Source organism: Corella eumyota, chromosome 7 (assembly GCF_963082875.1).
Source record: "Corella eumyota chromosome 7, kaCorEumy4.1, whole genome shotgun sequence".
NCBI classification, from domain to species: Eukaryota; Metazoa; Chordata; class Ascidiacea; order Phlebobranchia; family Corellidae; genus Corella; species Corella eumyota.
In genome coordinates, this window is record NC_137496.1 from 8811176 (window position 1) to 8831866 (window position 20691).

General features: G+C 31.8%; 1 protein-coding gene, 1 non-coding gene and 1 pseudogene across 2 annotated transcripts; all 3 read left to right on the top strand.

The window, feature by feature from the left end:
• The first annotated feature begins 1499 nt into the window (after positions 1 to 1499).
• LOC145759199 (thioredoxin-like protein 4A) lies at positions 1500 to 4865 on the top strand (annotated as a pseudogene).
• An 8702-nt stretch (positions 4866 to 13567) lies between these two features.
• Positions 13568 to 14473, top strand: LOC145760296 (uncharacterized). The gene has a single exon (XM_082574165.1). It carries the CDS (start codon positions 13568 to 13570, stop codon positions 14471 to 14473), a length of 906 nt encoding a protein of 301 aa, XP_082430291.1.
• A 4826-nt stretch (positions 14474 to 19299) lies between these two features.
• On the top strand, positions 19300 to 19371 carry Trnat-ugu (transfer RNA threonine (anticodon UGU)). The gene has a single exon. It is a non-coding gene; the product is annotated as a tRNA-Thr (tRNA).
• Positions 19372 to 20691: the final 1320 nt, after the last annotated feature.

A 20691-nucleotide genomic window follows, 5' to 3' on the forward strand; every position in this document is an offset into this window, starting at 1 on the left:
GTGACTCGCCTTAGTCGAGTTTTTCTTAAAGTTATTGTGACTCGCCTTAGTCGAGTTTTTCTTAAAGTTATTGTGACTCGCCTTAGTCGAGTTTTTCTTAAAGTTATTGTGACTCGCCCTAGTCGAGTTTTTCTCAAAGTTATTGTGACTCGCCCTAGTCGAGTTTTTCTCAAAGTTATTGTGACTCGCCGTAGTCGAGTTTTTCTTAAAGTTATTGTGACTCGCCTTAGTCGAGTTTTTCTTAAAGTTATTGTGACTCGCCCTAGTCGAGTTTTTTTTTAAGTTATTGTGACTCGCATTAGTCGAGTTTTTTTTTATGTTATTGTGACTCGCCTTAGTCGAGTATTTCCTTTAAAGTTATTATAACTTACTTTTTATTTTGGGCACAAAAATGTTTTTAAAATGTTGATATTATTGGCTGTGTTTTATCATGTTTTTTTTGATTGTCTATCTGTTTTGATATTTATACCATCATTCTTCACATAATTTTTTAGTGTTAAAAGATGTAAACTATGCCGTTTTTTGTTCATAAAGTCAAAGGTTTATTGTTAACTTCGGGTTTTTGTTTTGCAGATTTATTTATTATAATATTAAAAAAAAAATAACAATCAACACAGGTGGGGGGGGGAATCACAAATAGTTACTACAGCGGGTAAGTAAACATTCATATTTACTGAGATGTAAAATTGCTTGCTAAGTTTTATTAACAATGTTAGTATTTAACCTATGTACAATATTTTGTTAATTTATTCACTTTAAATTAAATACAATTTAAGCAGAAACACAAACCCCCCCCAAAAAAACAACAACAACAGCAACAACAAAAAAATAATTAAAGGTGGTGTCCGAAAGGGAAATGGGGCGAAAATAAGAAGGCGCGCCCAAAAAGTGGATGCCCGCAGCATTATCTCTGCCGCAAAGTATATTTTAGGCAATATTATATAAACAACTATGAATAAAGATAATCATGATCATTTTTTTGCTTTACCATTAAAATATAATGCAAGTAATTTGTATATTTTACAGAAAACAAAAAAGTCTAATATAGATATTTTACAGAGAACAAAAAAGTGCTAGCCTGGAGCCACCAAGCAGCTCCATCCTCTCAATGAGATCATAGAGGTTCCAGGCTAGTCAACCTCTTAGGCCAGTCTCAAGGGTCTCTCTTTGTCGTGGTCTTCTTCTGTTCTAGGTAAATTACGTAGTAAAATTTACCAAAATTACGTGTTTATAACGTCATAATAGTAATTAAGGAAAATTACGTGTTTATAACGTCATAATAGTATTTGTAAATTCCTATCGCATAACAGTAACCACCATTGTTGACGTAATTCCAATCAGACCCACGACATTCAGAGTATAGGTCAAAGTATTTACCAATTTTTCGATTTTTAGTTTTGCGAAAAATTTTACGAAATTGCACGAAATAATAAAACCAGTTTAAAAAGTTGTAATTAAGTTATATATTTGGTCGTGGTTGGTGTAGTTGAAAGGTAACCATGTCGTACATGCTTCCCCATTTTACAAACGGCTGGCAAGTCGATCAATCGATCTTAAACGAGCAAGAAAAAGTTGTCGTGATTCAGTTCGGTCACGATTGGGACCCGGCCTGCATGAAAATGGACGAGGTATTTAATGATTTTAAATACAAATAAGTTCAATAATGTTTAAGTTTTGTTACGGCGCCGAATTTTAATATTTTCACGTATTAAGAAACGATATTTTAGACAAAATTTTAGGTAAACTAGGCATAAGTTTAATATTTTTGCTGAAAAAGTGGATTTGTGTTATTTTCTTTACTAGACTTATTTTCTGCGTTTAAAGAAAGTTTAATTAAGTCTTAAATATTAAAGAAAATTAAGTTTCTACTAAATAATATGCTGTGTAGTGTTAAGGTCCCATAATTTTAAAACAAAACTAAAAAAGAAAATGTTTTATTATAAAATTAAGTTTTTTTTGATCATTCTACGAAATATTTAATTTTGACGTTTATACAACACAAATATTTTGCTTTAGAATTCTGTATGTGACATTTTAATAAATCAACAATTTTTAATGTTTAGACCTTGTATAGCATAGCTGACAAAGTGAAGAACTTTGCTGTTGTTTACCTGGTTGACATTACTGAGGTGCCAGACTTCAACAAAATGTACGATTTATACGACCCCTGCACAACTATGTTCTTCTACAGGTTGTTCACATTAAGTTTGTAATTTTGATGTTTTTGTTTCAGTATTAGGTATATTGTTAAGCATTAGTATGACTAACTTCTGGCTTGGGGTTCAATTCCCATTGGTTCTGTGAACCGACAACATGGGTAGTGGTCAAAACACTTGGCTTCCCTACATGAGGTCCTAGGTTCAATTGATACTCACGCTGTAGTGCTCTTGAGTAAGGAGCTATAAATGATATAAACTTCTGCTGAACCAACGAAATTTAATCAAATCACATAAACTTTAATAATTTAACTTTATGCAAAGTATTTATATTCGGTATTTTCTATTAAAATTTGTAATTATCTTTTTTTTTGTATAAATAGTAAAAAATATTTTGTTTATTTTTTTAGATGCCAACATGAAAGTTTAATGGATTAAGTGTGATGTCATAGATCATAGTAGTCTTATGTCAGTCGTACAATGATGTCATGTGGTTTTCCATAAGGCCAGTGTTGTCATTTACAAGGAATTAGTTCCTTGCCAAAAATTATGGAAAATAAATGTTGGAGGTAGGCATTTTGATGTCATAAGTGATGGGATTGTTATATTAAAATTCAACAACATAGTTTTTTTTATTCTAGAACTAAATTGGTGTAAATTACTACAGCCTGTTGTTTAATATATTATGACGTCATATAGGAACAATGAACGTGCTGGAGGCTTGTTGTGCAAATAGTGTCGGTTATTGTCTCTACACGAGCTCAATCGAAGCTTTCGGACCAAATTGAACCATGGAACCACCAGTGGGTGCTAGTGAAGACACTATTTACTGTTACTTTTCTGTGACGTCATACAGAAGTACAAAGAAACCGCGAAGGAGCTTGTGCTGGAGTGGAACGAAAAAAAATATGAAAAATGGAAACATTTTAGATAAAGTCACATTATTTTTATTTTTTTTTATGTTTTTATCCTCGATGCGGGAAAGTCGAACAAGTGTCCCAAACATAGAGTAACAATAGTTAGTTTAACCCAGTCTCAAGTTGCCTGTGGTAGTTTGAGATATTATAAATAATAATTGTCCGATAATTATGCTGCTGATTAAATGCTGGCTCAGCAGAAATTTATATTGTTTATAACACCTTACTCAAGGGCGCTACAGCATGAGAGTAAGGGGGATTGAATCCACGACCTTATGGTGGTGTACCAAGTGTTCTTACTACTACACCACGCTGTCGGTCTACTCGGCATATAATTGTCTGCTTTTGTTCTTTTTATTATTGACAGCATTTTGTAGAAACTGGTCATATGCAAAAACACTATTTTACCATAAACATCGACCTAAATTTTGGTTAAATGTCATGGTCTAAAACTTATCTCTTTGAAATAAACCTCATACCTATTTGAATAATACTTTGGTAACGAGGGTCAGTATGTTGAGTTATTGCAAGTGTTAAACATTTATTTCATGTATAACACTTTTAATGGAAAACCTCTTTGTGATTTTTAGCCCAATATTACACCAAACATGGCCAAGTTGTCCTGCACAAGATTCACCGTCTCCAATCAAAAGTTTGTGGAACATTTTGGCTACAAACCGAAGTATAGTTGGCCTGAATCGTTGAATATAATAAAGGAATATGTGAACAAGATTGTAAATGAAGTAGAATATAATAATTTGAAAAAAATAGATTAAAAAAAACAAAATGTTTTCTTGATAAAATTAAGTTTTTTTTGATCATTCTGAGAAATATTTAATTTGGACATTTATACAACACAAAAATTTTGCTTTAGAATTCTGTATGTGCCATTTTAATAAATCAACAATTTTTAATGTTTAGACCTTGTATAGTATAGCTGACAAAGTGAAGAACTTTGCTGTTGTTTACTTGGTTGACATTACTGAGGTGCCAGACTTCAACAAAATGTACGAATTATACGACCCCTGCACTACTATGTTCTTCTACAGGTTGTTGTTCACATTAAGAATGTAATTTTGTCGGCACAATAATTAAGCATTAGAAAGACTAACCCGCAGTTTGCGGTTTGATTCTTATTGGTTCAGTGAGCTAGCAATAAGGAATAATGGTCAGAACACTTGGCTACACTACATAAGGTTCTGGGTTCAGTCCCCCTTACTCTCATGCTGTAGCGCCCTTGAGTAAGGCGCTATAAACGGTATAAACTCCTGCTGAGCCAGCACTTAATTAGCAGCATAATTATCAGGCAATTATAATCTATAATATCTCAAACTGCCACAGGCAACTCGAGACTAGGTCGGCGTAACTGATGTTACTCTATGTTTAAGTTGTGCTTTAGACTTTCCCACATCGAGAATAAAGATATATACAAAAAAAAATATCTCGAACTACCAAAGGCAACTAAAGACTGGGTCGGGGTAACTGATGTTGCTCATAGTTTAGGTCATAAAGTCAATCTTCCCATATCAAGAACGAATAAATACATGAAAGTTTAACAAATCAAATATTAAAATTAGGTTTAAAATATTTACAAATTATTAACTGAATAAAATTGTTTTCAGGAACAAGCACATAATGATCGATCTTGGGACGGGAAACAACAATTAGATTAACTGGCCGATGGAGGATAAACAAGAAATGATCGACATTCTAGAGACAATATTTAGGGGGCAAGAAAAGGGAAGGGTTGGTGGTTTCCCCGAAGGATTACTCAACAAAATATCAATATTAACGAGGCAAAAATATTTTAAAGAGGTTTGTTTTTAGTTTAAAAAAATAAAGTTTATTTAAAACACATAAACTTTAATAATTTAATTTTATGCTTGGTATTAAGTATTTATATTCGATATTTTTTATAAAATTTTAATTTTTTTTTTCAATTTCTAATTGATTTATTTTTTTAGATGCCAATATGAAAGTTTAATGGATTAAGTGTGACGTCATAGATTGTAGTAGTCTCATGTCAGTCATACAAGGATGTCATGTCGTTTTGCATATGGCCAGTGTCATCGATTACAAGAAATTAGTTCCTTGCCAAATATTATGGAAAATAAATGTTGGAGGTAGGCATTGTGATGTCATAAATTACGTTGTTGTTATATTAGAATTCGACAACATAGTTTATTTATTCTAGAACTTAAATGGTGCAGATTACTACAGCCTATTCTTTAATATATTATGACGTCATATAAGAACAATGAACGTGCTGGAGGCTTGTGCAAACAATGTCGGTTATTGTCTCTACACGAGCTCAATCGAGGCTTTCGAACCAAATTGAACCATGGAACCACTAGTGGGTGCTAGTGAAGACACTATTTACTGTTACTCTTCTGTGACGTCATACAGAAGTACAAAGAAACCGCGAAGGAGCTTGTGCTGGAGTGGAACAAAAAAAAATATGTAAAATGGAAACATTTTAGGTAAAGTCACATTATTTTTTTTGTTTTTTTTATGTCTTTATCCTCAATGCGGAAAAGTCGAACAAGTGTCCCAAACATAGAGTAACAATAGTTAGTTCAACCCAGTCTCAAGTTGCCTGTGGTAGTTTGAGATATTATAAATAATAATTGTTCGATAGTTATGCTGCTGATTAAGTGCTGGCTCAACAGAAATTTATATTGTTTATAACACCTTACTCAGAGGCGCTAAAGCATGAGAGTAAGGGGGATTGAATCCCCAACTTATGGTAATGTAGCAAGTGTTCTTACTACTTTTTTATTATTATTGACATCATAATACTTTGTAGAAACTGGTCACATGTGCACTTAGAGGTTCTCGTATTTATGGTGAAGATGACAACTTTACCAAATCGATTCTTTTGCGCCATCTTGCGACTAAAGTGATCAAGTCTCTTATTCCACCAGAGGCGCTACAAACTCGAATGTACGTTGGAAACGTGGCTTGGTGTCACGTGATCGCAGCCACGAAAATTCAGGTAAACAAAACTTAGTTGTTCACTGCTTTAATATTAAGTTAGTGTGCAAAATTTTTCTGGTTTGAGCACCACCACAGTCATATATAGCTCCGGTTGTAACTAATATGTCTCAGCATGATCTTACTGAAAGATTAGGTTTTAAGTTTAGTGAAAAATATGGTTTATATTTTGGTTATATTAAAAAATTTTAATAAATTAACTTGTACTCTGACTATAACTTATATTGTACAGGAGTCCCCTTCTTTGGTTGGGGGAAACACCTACTTTCTGTGTGACGAAACCCCAGAATTATCTTACCTGAGATTAAACTTGAAATTCTAGAAGTATTTGGGTTTCACCATCCACAAGAGGGAACCATTGTTGCCGTTTTGGTTGTTTATTCTCATTTCAACATTGGTTGTTTGGTATTGTCAGGTGCTGGGTTGGTTTGGGGTAAAAAAAGAGTTGTTTCCCATCCCAAGATCGTGTGACGTCATACACTCTTCTGTGACGTCATACAGAAGTACAAAGAAACCGCAAAGGAGCTCGTTCTGGAGTAGAACGGGAAAAGATGAAAAATGGAAACATTTTAGGTGAAGTCACGTTATTTTCATTTATTTTTTTTATTATATTTTTTTAAATATATCTTTATCTTTGATGCGGGAAAGTCGAAAAAGTGTCTCAAACATAGAGTAACAATACGTACTCCAACCAGTCTCAAGTTGCCTGTGGCAGTTTGAGCTATTATAAATAATTGTCTGATAATTATGCTGCCGATTAAGTGCTGGCTTGGCAGAAATTTATATTGTTTATAACACCTTACTCAAGAGCTTTACAGCATGAGAGTAGTGGGGATCAAACTCACGTCCTTATGGTGGTGTACCAAGTGTTCTTACTACTACACCGCTGCCGGTCTACTCAGCATATAATTGTTTGCTTTTGTTCTTTTTTATTATTGACGTCATTATATTTTGTAGAAAGTGGTCATGTGTGTACTTAAGAGGTTCTAGTATTTATGGCAAAAATGACAACAGCACCAAATCGATTCTTTTGCCCCACCTTGCGACTAAAGTGATCTAGTCTTCAATTCTACCAGAGGCGCTACAAACTCGATTGTATGTTGAAAACGTGGCTTGGTGTCACGTGATCGCGGCCACGAAAATGCAGGTAAACAAAACTTAGTTGTTTACTGCTTTAATATTGGGTTGGTGTGCAAAAGGTTCCTGGTTTGAGCACCACCACAGTCATATATAGCTCCGGTTGTAACTAATATGTCTCAGCATGTTTTTACTGAAAAATTAGCTTTAAAGTTTATGGAAAAATATTGGTTTATGTTTAATTTAGTTTTATTAATTTTAAAGAAATAAACTTGTACACTGACTATAACTTATATTGTACAGGAGTCTTCTTTTTTGGTTGGGGGAAACACCTACTTTCTGTGTGATGAAACCCCAGAATTATCCTACCTGAGATTAAACTTGAAATTTTTCAAACATTCGGGGTTTATTATCCACAAGAGGGAGCCAGTGTTGCTGTTTTGATTGTTTATCCTCGTTTCAACGTTGGTTGTTTGGTGTTGTCAGGTGCTAGGTTGGTTTGGGGTCAAAAAAGAGGTAATTATTTAGTTTATTGAGTAGATTTTAGCTGGGTTACTGTCATAAAGGTTTTACTTAAAAACATATTTGCAAAAACGCCATTTTACCATAAACTTCGACCTAAATTTTGGTTAAATGTCGTGGTCTAAAACTTATTCCTTTGAAATAAACCTTATACCTATTTGAATAATACTTTGGTAACGAGGGTCAGTATGTTAAGTTATTGCAAGGGTTAAACATTTATTTCATGTATAATACTTTTAATGACAACTATTTTGTGATTTTCAGTCCAATATTACACCAAACATGGCCAAGTTGTCCTGCACAAGATTCACCGTCTTCAATCGAAAGTTTGTGAAACATTTTGGCTACAAACCAAAGTATAGTTGGCCTGAATCGTTGAATATAATGAAGGAATATGTGAACAAGATTGTAAATTAAGTAGAAAATAATAACTTGAATAAAATAGATTAATTTATATTTTTGTGATTCAATTTTGTTGGAATGTTTGTATTAGAATTTTTATTGTGAATTAAAATAAAGACAACGTGCAATAAACTTGAAGTTTTAAGTCGAGGATAAATTATAAAAATATGTTTTGCCAGTTATGACGTCGGAAGATTGTTTGTGTGTAAGTTCGTGGCTAGTGACTTTAAATTGGTAAATTGAAATTTAATTTTAAAAGACAGCTTTTTTTAATAGGGGATTAGCGTATGGCTGTTATATTTATTAAACGAATTAGCTTCAATTTTTTTGCATGCACGAGTTCTTGTCACAAATTAGCGTCAATTTGTTTGCATGCACTGGTTCTTGTCAAAAACTGCCCTATTTTGCACTGGTTCTTGTCAAAACTAATGACAAAATTGTTATTTAATATTCCATTGGGTAAAGTTGGTTAATATTTCATTTTGTCAAAAAAGATACAACTTAGTATTATAACTATGCTGGCAGAGCAGTGGTTAAGTGAGGTGCTTTAAATAATATGAACTTATCATGAGCCAAAACCAATGAGCGGTTTAATAACCCAGCATTTTTATCAATAATATTTTAAACTATCAAAGTTAACTTGAGACTGGGTCAGGGTAAATAATGTTACTCTATGTTTAGGCTATAAATCGTTCTTTCTATAGCCAAATTAAATAAATAATAAAAAAATATTTTTGTGAACAAAAAAAATTTAATCTATATAATTTTAAACTTGTGTATTCCAAATACTTTTTGTTTACCTTTTAGGTGATCTACTTTAAATTCTCTTTAAGCATCTGCTTGTTTTAGTAAAATGATTTTCTGTGTTTTCAAACTTTTATCATGGAAAAAACAGATGAATCAAAATATCCAGGGTTGCTAGGCAATAGTAATTCAGAGGTTTTAAACATTGACGAAACACCAAATCTAAGTGATCCATTGCCAATCAATATTGATCCAGAGTTGCCAATCGATAATGATCCAGTGTTGCCAATCAATAATGATCCAGAGTTGCCAGATGTAAATGTTCCAGAGTTGCCAGATGTTAATGATCCAGATTAAGGTTTCAATTCCCAGGTATTTTAGAGCATCTTAAAAAAAAATATTTTTTAGTTTAAAACTTGAAATTTAGTAAGTGGGTTTAAAACTTAAATACCTCTTAAAAATGTTTGACCTTTGTACATAAAACTTTTAAATAAACATTGATCTTGTGGTGATCACTATGTGCCAGAAGTTTTGGCCTGTGAATCTCATGGAAAGTTTGCGTCGTAAAGTCCAAGTGTAATGTCGGCATTTGTCTAAGTTATATTTTGATCTATATATGCTGGTTTTAGGAATATATATATTTAGTTTGATTTTGCCACAAAAAATAATTTAAAATAAATTAAAAAAGAATGCTTTTGGCATGCAATAATTTTTGACTATTCCTTTTGTGTGTCAGTATAAACTGTATTTTATTTTTTTACCATAAAGTGCTTGTTTTTAATTCTTTTTAAGTTTGGATTTCAAGGCATAAATAAAACTTAGTCTCTCTTTATCTTACCAAAGGATTAAACTTTTTAAAATTTTATATTCTTTGCAAATTATATTTTTGTTAGGTGAAAAAACTTGCAAGCTTAAAATGTCGGACTTTATGTTGTTCTAAATTTTCTCACATTTTTTATGACCGAAACTTATGGCCTTTTAAACTTAAATAATACTATTGCATAAATAACTAACACACTGTTTGTAAAACCTATCTTATACGTTTTTATTCGTGAGCGGTTATCTAAAAATAACTAAAATTTAGTTGGTTTACTTTAAGTTACGTATGACTGATTTTACAGTTGTCAAACATCTTTTATTATAGTATTATTTTGGTATGGTTTTTAGTTTATAATTAATTGGTCGTTTTAATCTAAATATTAAAGACACAAACTAGATTGTTCTGTAATGGTGGGCATTTCTTATGTTTTGTGTTTTAATTAAAACATTAACAGTAATTCCCTGTAAATTAATATTTTTTTTTATTTAGTTTTTTTCACAGAGTAAATAAAAAGATAAAGAATTTATAATATATTGATGCGATGGGATAAAATGACAAAATCATTTAATAATTTAGAACATGCCATAATTATTAATGTTAACATAAGAATTTTGAAAATGTTATTGCATGGTCACCAAACCCGATACAGAATAAATTAATATTAATTACAATGGAATAAAATACATTTTAAAGAAATACACTCAAGAAAACTAAAATAATATAAATTCAAGAAGTAAATGAAATAACACAACAAAATCAACGGCGTGAAGTTGAACTCGAGTTCCCGGTTTATTATTCAGCACCAGATTTAAAATCCAGTTTATTATTCAGCACCATCTTTTAAATAAACATTGAACTTGTGGTGATCACTATGTGCCAGAAGTTTTGGCCTGTAAAACTCATGGAAAGTTTGCGTTGTAAAGTCCAAGTGTAATGTCGGCATTTGTATGTCTGACTTATATTTTGATCTATATATGCTGGTTTTAGAAATATATAAATTTAGTTTGATTTTGCCACAAAAAATAATTTAAAATAAATTAAAGAGGAATGCTTTTGGCCTGCAATAATTTTCGACTATTTCTTTTGTGTGTCAGTGTAAACTGTATTTTATTTTTTTTACCATAAAGTGCTTATTTTTTAATTCTTTCTAAGTTTGGATTTTAAGGCATAAATAAAACTTAGTCTCTCTTTATCTTACCGAAGGATTAAACTTTTTTAAATTTTGTATTCTTTGCAAATTATATTTTTACAAAAAATCATTGCTATACAAAAAATCATTGCTTTAAAAGAGGTGTATATATAAATATGAAAAGTATCATCTTTTTATTATAAAATTAAAAGATTGTAAAAAATGTTGTTTAATTTATATTGTTATATCAGTGAGAATACTTGCTTCCTTGAGTTTGTTATTTTTACATGAGATATTTGGGGTATTTTTTCAAAAAAAAATGGAAAGAACCTGTTAAGATAGAACCGCGCTTAATTGAATTAACATTTTTTTTGTAGTTATTAACCCACCTGCTGAATTATATTCTTTTTAACTGGTCTATGTGATCATAAATACAGTAAATTTTAGTGCAAAAAAAAAATTACTGATTTACTTATTTTTAAACGTTATATTTATTAAATGTTCTCCTTATATTTATTTTACAGCACTTGCAAGCAGGACCAGTTAGTTTAAATATTTCTGGCGGCGATTTTGCTGAAATTTCAAGAAATTTGCCTCCAAGTAAGTTGTTTTTAATTTCATATGACTGGGGTTGGCTAAATTTGTTAAGCAACTGAACTTTTTTTATTATAGACGCTGTGGTACATATACATAACCCACAAGTAAACATAATTCGTGATTTTCATCAAAACGAGGTCACTCAAAACATCACTCACCATAAGCAATATGGCGGAGCATTCATGCCTGGGGCTTCAATATACGATTCTACATTTCCACAAACAGGTTTATTTATTTTATCATAAATTTTATTTTTATTTGTTAAGTGTTATGGCTAGGGTACCTGAATGTTATGTATATTACCTAATCTGTGGTATTTTTTGTTTATGTTTATTTTGATGTTTTATAATAATAAATGTTAAGAATATATTTTGTATGTTTATTTTGTGTTATCTTTTGTAGATTGAAAGTTTTTCTTGTAGTAACTTAATGTTAAGTTATGCTTTTGTTTATGTATGCTATTGTAGTTCTCTTCTATTTGGTTCAGTGATTTTTTCCCTTTCTCTATTAGGTTCTCTTTTGTGTTTTGTGTTTAACAATTAGTTGATTATAGTTTGTGCTTGCTAGGGGTTAGACCTATTTTTATTAGTGCATGCAACCTTATATGTTTTGTTATTTAATTAATGCATGTTATTTATATTTTATTTGAATAAGTAATAAGAAATAAATAATCTGGTTTTTCAATGGTAGCAGAGGATAGTTACTGAAATATAGAAATGTCATCAGTATCCAGAAAATCTCCTCCCAAGTTTGGGGAGGAAACCAGCTATAGTGCATGGAGGAAAAAGATTGACATGTGGCAGCTAATTACTCCAGTAGATAAAAAAGAACAAGGAATAGTAGTTCTTTTGGAAGCCTTAGAGGGTAATCAAAAGGCTGAAAAAGCTGTGGAAGAACTTAGTACTATACAGTTACATGCAACCGATGGTCTAGAAAAAATTCTTGTTAAATTAGATTCTGCTTTCAAAAGTGAAAAAGTAGATGATGCGGTTCTTATCGGGCATTTAATGATTACGTAAAACCTGAACATTTATCTATGAGTGATTACATTTTGGAATTCGAACATTTGTACCATAAAATGTCTTCAAATGAAATGGTTTTACCTGATTCTGTATTAGGATTTAAATTAATTGATGGAGCCAATTTAAATGACAATGAACGAAGGTTGGTTCTAACAATGGCTAGCGATCTCAAATTTGTTAGTATTAAGTCTGCACTAAAACGAATATTTGAAAATTCATATCAATCTACTTCTACTATGACAATAAAGCAAGAAGCCTTTTACTCTAAAGAAAGATTTCGAAATCGAGATTATAAAAAGTCGAAATATTTTGATCCAAAAAAGAATTTTAATAAATTAGATAAATTTGGAAACATAACAAGGTGTGTTATCTGCGATTCTATTATGCATTGGGCAGCCAAGTGTCCTCATAACACAAGACCTTATAAAGAAAAATTTCCTGCTTCAATTAAGGAAGTTGAAGATGTCAGTGTTGTCCTCTTCAGTAAAATTTCGAGTGCAAGCGAAATATTTATGTGTGAAACAATGGGATCTGCTGCCCTAGATACAGCATGTACTAAAACAGTTTGTGGTATCAAGTGGTACACAAATTATATTGATCACTTAAGTAAAGAGATGAGAAACAAGATTTTAAGTGCTGCAAGTTGTACTAGTTTTCGTTTTGGTGATGGAAGACAAGTAGTTTCATTTAAAAAATCATGCATTCCTGCAAGTATTGGTGAAAAATTTTGCTTCATTGATGTAGAAATTATAAAAGAAGATTTGCCTCTACTTCTCAGCAAATCCTCTTTAAAGAAAGCTAATTCAAAGATTGACCTTAAAAATGATAAAATAGAGATGTTCGGTAAAAATATTAATGTGTTTTTTTCCACCAATGGCCATTATTGTATAGATATTACTCCTAAGAACAAGGTATTGACAAAACCAAGAGAAGAAATTCTGTTGTCCAAAGATATGTCGCCTCCTGAACAAAAGAAAGTTGTTCAAAAGCTTCACAAACAATTTGGCCATGCTTCAGCCACAAACTTGGAACGACTACTTGAAAATGCAAATGCATTAACCAAAGAGCTTTCGATTGTTATTACAGAAGAAATTTCAAAATGTGATATTTGTTTAAGACACAAGAAAAATGTTCCGAGACCTGTTGTGGGGTTACCATGAGCTCAACAGTTTAACGAAACAGTAGCAATGGACTTACATGAGCTAGAACCAAATTTATGGTTTTTCCATATGATAGATATGTTTACACGTTATAGTAATGCTGTAATTATACGCAACAAGACTTCCACTGTTATTGCTAACAACTTTCTGAAACATTGGATTAGTTTGTTTGGTGCTCCCCGTAATGTTTTAAGTGATAATGGAAGAGAATTTAATAATGAAGAGTTTCATGATTTGTGTGGAAATTTTAATATTTCTGTTCTTACAACCCTGTCTTATTCTCCTTGGAGTAATGGACTTTGTGAAAGACACAATGCAGTTTTGACTGAAACCTTACTAAAGACCAAAAGTGATGTTAAATGTAATTGGGATATAGCTTTGGCGTGGTCATTAAGCGCTAAAAATGCAATGATTAATAGTTATGGATTTAGTGCGAATCAATTGGTTTTTGGACAAAATAGTAATTTACCCTCCACTATTGACGACAAGCTTCCAGCTTTAGAGGGTAAAACACAAAGTATGACAGTAGGTGCACACATATCAGCGTTACATAGTGCCAGAAGGGCATTTATTGAAACAGAATCTTCAGAGAAGATTAGAAGGGCATTAAGAAAACAAACAAGAAGAAATGGAGAAACTTTTCTTATTGGAGAGAAAGTGTACTACAAGCGGGAGGATGTTAATGTTTGGAAAGGTCCTGCAAATGTTTTGGGTCAAGATGGCCCTATTGTTTTCATAAGACATGGTGGGCAATACATAAAAGCACACACCTGTAGGGTTCAGCGCGTAAATGAAAATCAAAGTGATTTAGATGATCAAGAAGAAATAACTCCTTTAAGAATTCAACCCAAGACTCAAAATGATAATGATATTATTACAAAGCCTTGTTCTAAAAAACAAATTCCAATCGAGGAATCGTCATCCGAAAAATAATTAGAAAAGCCTAACCAAGTAGAATTCCTTCTCATTTAGCAATTCAACCTCTAAAATTAAAGCTATTTACCGGCCAAACAGTTCAATTTAATAATGAACATGGAATAGAATGTACAGCTTTAATTCTAAATAGAGCAGGAAAAGCAACTGGACGATACAAAAATGCCTATTATGTAAAATTTATTGAACCTGAAGATCTAAGAAACACAAATACATGGATAAATTTTGACAAGGTCCAAAATTTTAAAGAAATGAGGTCTGAAACACAAACTGAAGAGATCCAAGAAGTATCCAGTGACTTATTTTATGATGCAAAAATAGCTGAATTGAATAGCTGGAAAGCAAATGGTGTTTATAAAGAAGTAAAACAGGCCAACACTGTATATCAGTGCGTTGGATTTGTTTAATAAAAGAAAAAGACGATCAAAAGATTGCAAAAGCTCGCCTTGTGGCTAGAGGCTTTGAAGAATTAAATAAGGAAAAACTAATAAAGGAATCTCCTACTTGCTCTAAAGATGCTCTAAGAATGATTATTTTCCTGTCATTACAAAAGAATTGGCAAGTAAAAAGCATTGATATAAAAACAGCATTTTTACAAGGTGATTTAGTTGAACGAGAGATTTTACTGAAACCACCGATAGAGTCAAACTGTCCCAAAGACATTGTTTGGAAGCTTCAAAAATGTGTTTACGGTTTAGCTGATGCATCGAAGGCTTGGTACAATAAGGTCCGTAACTTTTTGTTTGAAGCAGGTGCCAAAATATCGAAAATGGATTCTGCTTTATTTTATTGGCACAATGGAGAACAGTTATATGGAATGATTTCTGTTTATGTTGATGATTTTCTGTGGTCAGGAACAGAAAATTTTGAAAAAACTGTAATAAAAAATTTACGACAAACTGTACGCGAATTTGTTAGCTATACGTTATGATGCGGTCATAAACTGTTAGTAAGTCGTACCAGTTTTGTATAAAAATTAAATTATTATTGAAACGTTTATAAGCCTACCCAAAAATAGATTTGCATTGCAAAAGTGTTTTTATTTGTTTAGATGCGGCAGTTTAAAAAAACTTTTTTTTTTTGTTTGGTCAATAATTTATTTTTATAAATATGTTTCGATGTGTTCATATTTAAGTTACGTCCGTTATCTCAATCATGCGTTCGAATTACTGCGAGACCAATTAAAGTCGGCGTTTTTTTCCAAAACAAAAAGACCTAGCAGCTTTTTAAAGTCAAGTGGTAATTTTATATTTTTTGTGCAATTTTTGCTTCTCGTTAAAAAAACACGGTTAAATTAGGATTAATTTTAATTTTTTTCTGTTAATTTGTCACCTTTTAAAGTATAGGGAATTTAGTTCAGTTGCCAATGTAGTTGATTTTGTATGTAGCTTATTTTAAATAAATCCACATAAGCTTACTTTAATTTTTATAAAAAAATGATGTTGATTTTATATAGAATTGTTTTTTATTTTATACGGAATTGCTGACAAGCTTAAAGGTAGTTTGTCTATATTAAAAGTAAATCGATTGCTTTTAACTATAACTTGTTTAATAAATTTGCGGTTTATATTGAACAACTCTTATAGCGTGGAAACTATACCTCGTTTTTTGTTGGTATTAATTTTATTTAATCTATTTATTTCCGCTGCATAGCTGTATACATTCAGTTACACCATACATGTGCTTTCAGGCCGCAATCTAATGGTATGGTTGAGCGATTACATCGCCACCTTGAAAGTTCGTTGATGGCGCGGTTGACTGGACCTAACTGGGTCCCAACTTCCGTGGGTGCTTCTAGGTATAAGAACCGTTCCTAAAGAAGATTTAAAGGTGTCGTCGGCGAAGCTAGTATACGGCGCTCCAATTACTGTCCCAGGGGATTTTATTTTTAATGACCCTGACAAAACAAACAGCGAACAAAAATTAAAGCTTATACGCGAAAAAATCAGCCAGGATTATGCCACAACCCATGTCACGCTACGCAAATCAAACTACATATGCCCCTTAAACTTTACAAACTTGTTAATATGTTTTTATTCGAAAAGATGCTCATCGCCCTCCACTGACAGCACCTTATGAAGGACCATATTATGTAATAAAACGTGAAATAAAAACTTTTATTTTGGATATTGGTGGTACCAAACAAACTTTGTCCGCTTATCGTTTAAAACCAGCCAACGTTGATTTGACGCAGCCTGTTTAAGTGGCAATACCAAATAAACGTGGAAGATCAAAAACGAAACAAAATTAACTGTTAATTTTTAATTTTCTTGTAATCTTTACTACGCTTCTGGGGGGGAATTGTGTAGCCCACTACTTTATTTACATACGAAGCGTAGTATGTGTGTGTACATTATATGCATGTTGTTATTACCTTTTTCCAAATTACTTTAGCGTCCGGCTGTTATCTTTTTTTCATTCATTCTGTAATTTACAGTTAAACTAGTAAGACGCTTGCTCACTTCTATTTAACTGCTATAGTGCAAATATTTAATTTAAAGCTGGCAATTTCGTTTTGCTGAATGGACGCCACCAAACAAACATGGATTTACTCGAAAAACTATTGAAATCCCGTTGACTTTACATTCCGCTTTTAAAGAACGAACTTGTTCGTATCCGATAATGCTCAAAGTTTTGTTGGAAATTGCTACCATTTTAGAATATAATTTGAAATCATTTTTAAAGTTTTTTTTATGTATGATATTGTCAGGAAAGGATAACGGTATACTTCTTTGACCTGCCCCAAAAATATAACATTGCATTCATTGTGTTCTATTATGATTTTAAAATAGTGGTTTAGATTTACAGTTTAAGAAGTAAAGAACTATAGATAAATATTGTAGTATTCTGCTGCTTATGCCTTTACCTATTTTGTAAACTACTGATCTCGCAACAAATTTAGTATATCACAGATTATTTACACGACTATTATTAACACAATCGAGCAACCAAACACAGCTATTCACCAGGCCGTTCACTATGCGACTCCTTAAACAATTCATTTCTCACAAGTGTCTTAGGTCAGATAACAAGTTACAGTAAACATGAAAATGGCAGATTTGTTGCGGTATTCCATTGATAAATCAAAAAGGCATTGTTGCTGTCAGAAATTGAAATTTTGAAAAAAAAGTTGAGAACTTTAGGCGGAAAGTGGGGGAATTACTATAACCACAATTTAGGAGGTCGAACAAAATTTAGCTGTTGCGTAACATTGGCAACTGTTTTGTAAACAAGAAAATGGGGTTATTGTGGCCGAAATAATTTTAAAGGATTTTTCAGGTGGTGTCCGAATGGGCCTTGGGGTGGAAGTGGAAGTGCCTTTCTGGTGAATGCCCGCCTCTCCGGCCAGAGGCTCCTCTTCGTCACGGGTAAATGTTATTTGGGATCCGCCGCGACAAGGGGAAACCCTTGATACTGACCAAAGAAGTTGGCTAGCCTGGAACCTCTCTCATCTCATAGAGGGGATGGAGCTGTTTGGTGGCTCCAGGCTAGCACTTTTTTGTTCTCTGTAAAATATCTACATTAGAAGTTCAAATTACTTGCATTAGATTTTAACGGTAAAGCAAAAAATGATCGTGATTATCTTTAGTCATAGTTAATTGTATAATATTGACTAAATTATACTTGCGGCAGAGATAATGCTGCGGGCATCCACTTTTTGGGCGTGCATTCTACTTTTCGCCCCATTTCCCTTTCGGACACCACCTTTAAATGTTTTTTGTTGCTGTTGGCATTTTTTTTCGGGGGGGTTGTGTTTTTGCATAAATTGTTTTTAATTTAATGAAAGAAATATATTATGCACCATATACTGCTATTTATTAAATTCGAAATTTTTTTAAGAAGGAAGACGCCGAAAAAAGTTAAAAAACGATTCAATTTTATGCAAGATATAGGCTACAATAGAAGATAATAAAATAATATACAAGATCGTGTTTTTTTAAAAGTGTTATTTAAAATTGTTGTATGCTCTTAGGCCCCGTTGACTAATAATGTAACAGGTTTTGCTATATAATTACTCAGTTTTATAATGTAATCCTAGACACAGTTTTATTAAGTCCTTATTTAAATAGAATCAGATTAAATACTTATAAATATATACAATAAAATAATGCAATATGAAATAATACTTGTTACTCCAAAATTAACCAAAATATTACATAAAACTATCAGATTAAAAGTACCATACACTAAAAGTACCAACATTTAATAATAAGAAAACAAAATAATAAGAAAAGTTGCTCTGGTCATAGTTAAAAAAGGTAAGTTAGAGCCCACGAGGAAGTTGTTAGCGTCAAAACTAGCACAAAGTTCGCTACAATAACTCACAACACGTAAAAATTTTCTTTTCTTAGGTAATATAAAAAAGACCGTTTTGTATCTAAAATAGCCGATTAACGGCCATCAATATCAAAACAATTTTTGGGACCCCCCTAGTCGTGCTGTGATTTTCTAAAATTAGCCCCCAATTCTAGTTTGCCCACGAGCCGCTACTTCCTTTAATTTTTTACTTCTTCAATTGTAAAACTAAACCACTATTTTAAAATTAAAATAAAACACATTGAATGCAATGTTATATGTTTGAGGCAGGTCAAAAAAATATTTGTTCTTTAAAAGCGCTAAAAAGGAAATATCAAATTTGCACAAGTTGATTAGTTTTTAACCTATCAAACTGTCGACGAAAAAAAATAAAACATATTTAATTTAAAAAATGTTGATATTACTTTCTATATTTTATTGTGCATCTAATACACTTTTTTTTCGCAAAAAAAATGTTGATCTTCTTTTTTATGTTTTATTGCACATCTAATACACTTCTTTTCGCGAAAGGCGTTATGGCTTAGTGGAAAAGCGCCTGTTTTGTAAACAGGAGATCCTGGATTCGATCCCCAGTAACCTCTATTCACATTTTAAACTACGCAAAAATTTTATTAAAAAGGTAAAATTAAGACACGCGTCATCCCGTTAAAAAAGTTTTGCAAACATAATAACTAAGTTTATATTGATTTTATTTATGCATGCTAACTTGCTAATACGGCTTAAACCAGGACAGGTAAAGTTTTTCAATTAACTCTCCAACAAAAATCAACTGCCAGAATTAAGTCACCCAAGTGGAGGTTGTTTATTCCTAAGTATTATAAACCGCTTTTTCACAAGCGACAATCCGAATATTTTTTGCGCGTTCTACCACGTGAGTTAGTGCCCTCTTTAGACATTTACAGTTATGATTCCGATAAATTTTCTATTGATTTAGTGTAGAATATCGTTATTAAATACAGTTGTTTACGTTTGTTTTGTTCAATTTTTCAATTTTCATGTAATGATTCATATTTGTTGCCCCCCTTCCCCCTTACTAATAACGTCATAATTGCTTTTTTATCTCATTACTTATTAGCGTGTCCATTTGATAACAGTTGTCGCTAGTTCGACTTTATTAACTTATATATTAAACTTGAATTTATAGCTCCAGTGTCATTTTCTTTAGGTTTAAATTCCCTATCCTTCTCATTTTCTTTGTGCATTTTTCTTTTTTATGTTTCGCTTCTAAAACAGTTTTTATTTAACATTGATAATATATATTTGGCTATTATATTTGCAATTACTATCCACCCGACCTTCTCCTTTTCTCCCAGCACTTAAACCCCTATTCCCTCTCCTCCGCCATACCCATTTTCCCCTCACACTACCTCTGCCCCTATTTTCACCTCTGCCACTTTTTCCCATACTTTGACCAATTTAATTTTTAGTGAAACACAAAACTTATATGTTTTTTTATAAATTTTATATTCTTTTTTAACCTAAAAATACATTCCAGTTACTATTTGTAATTGAGGATAAAGTTCTTCGATTTACCGCTGTTGCCAGGCGCTACTTTTGCCTCGACAAAAACATCATAGGGAATAACTTGCGAATCAGTAAAAACCTGGTGATCTTTAGTTTCAAACCAGTTTTTTCTACTTCGGTTATATTATGAAACTTTATAATGTTTCTAATTCAGTTTTCTCGGACTTTAAATGAGAATTTGAAATTTAATTGACTAAGTAATATTATTTTATCAACTTATTTAAAGTTTCATAAAAAAATATAAAATATTAACAAATCTTTGTGTTTAACTATTTTTAAATAGTTTAAAAAAAAGAATGTAAAAATTTGATTGCTATATTCGTCAGATAAGCTACACAAATATTAACTATATTCATGTAACAAAGCACACATTTATT

What these genes read in the sequence shown, in the direction of transcription:
- LOC145760296 (XM_082574165.1), top strand. Translation starts at nt 13,568, where the DNA reads ATGGACTTACATGAGCTAGAACCAAATTTATGGTTTTTCCATATGATA.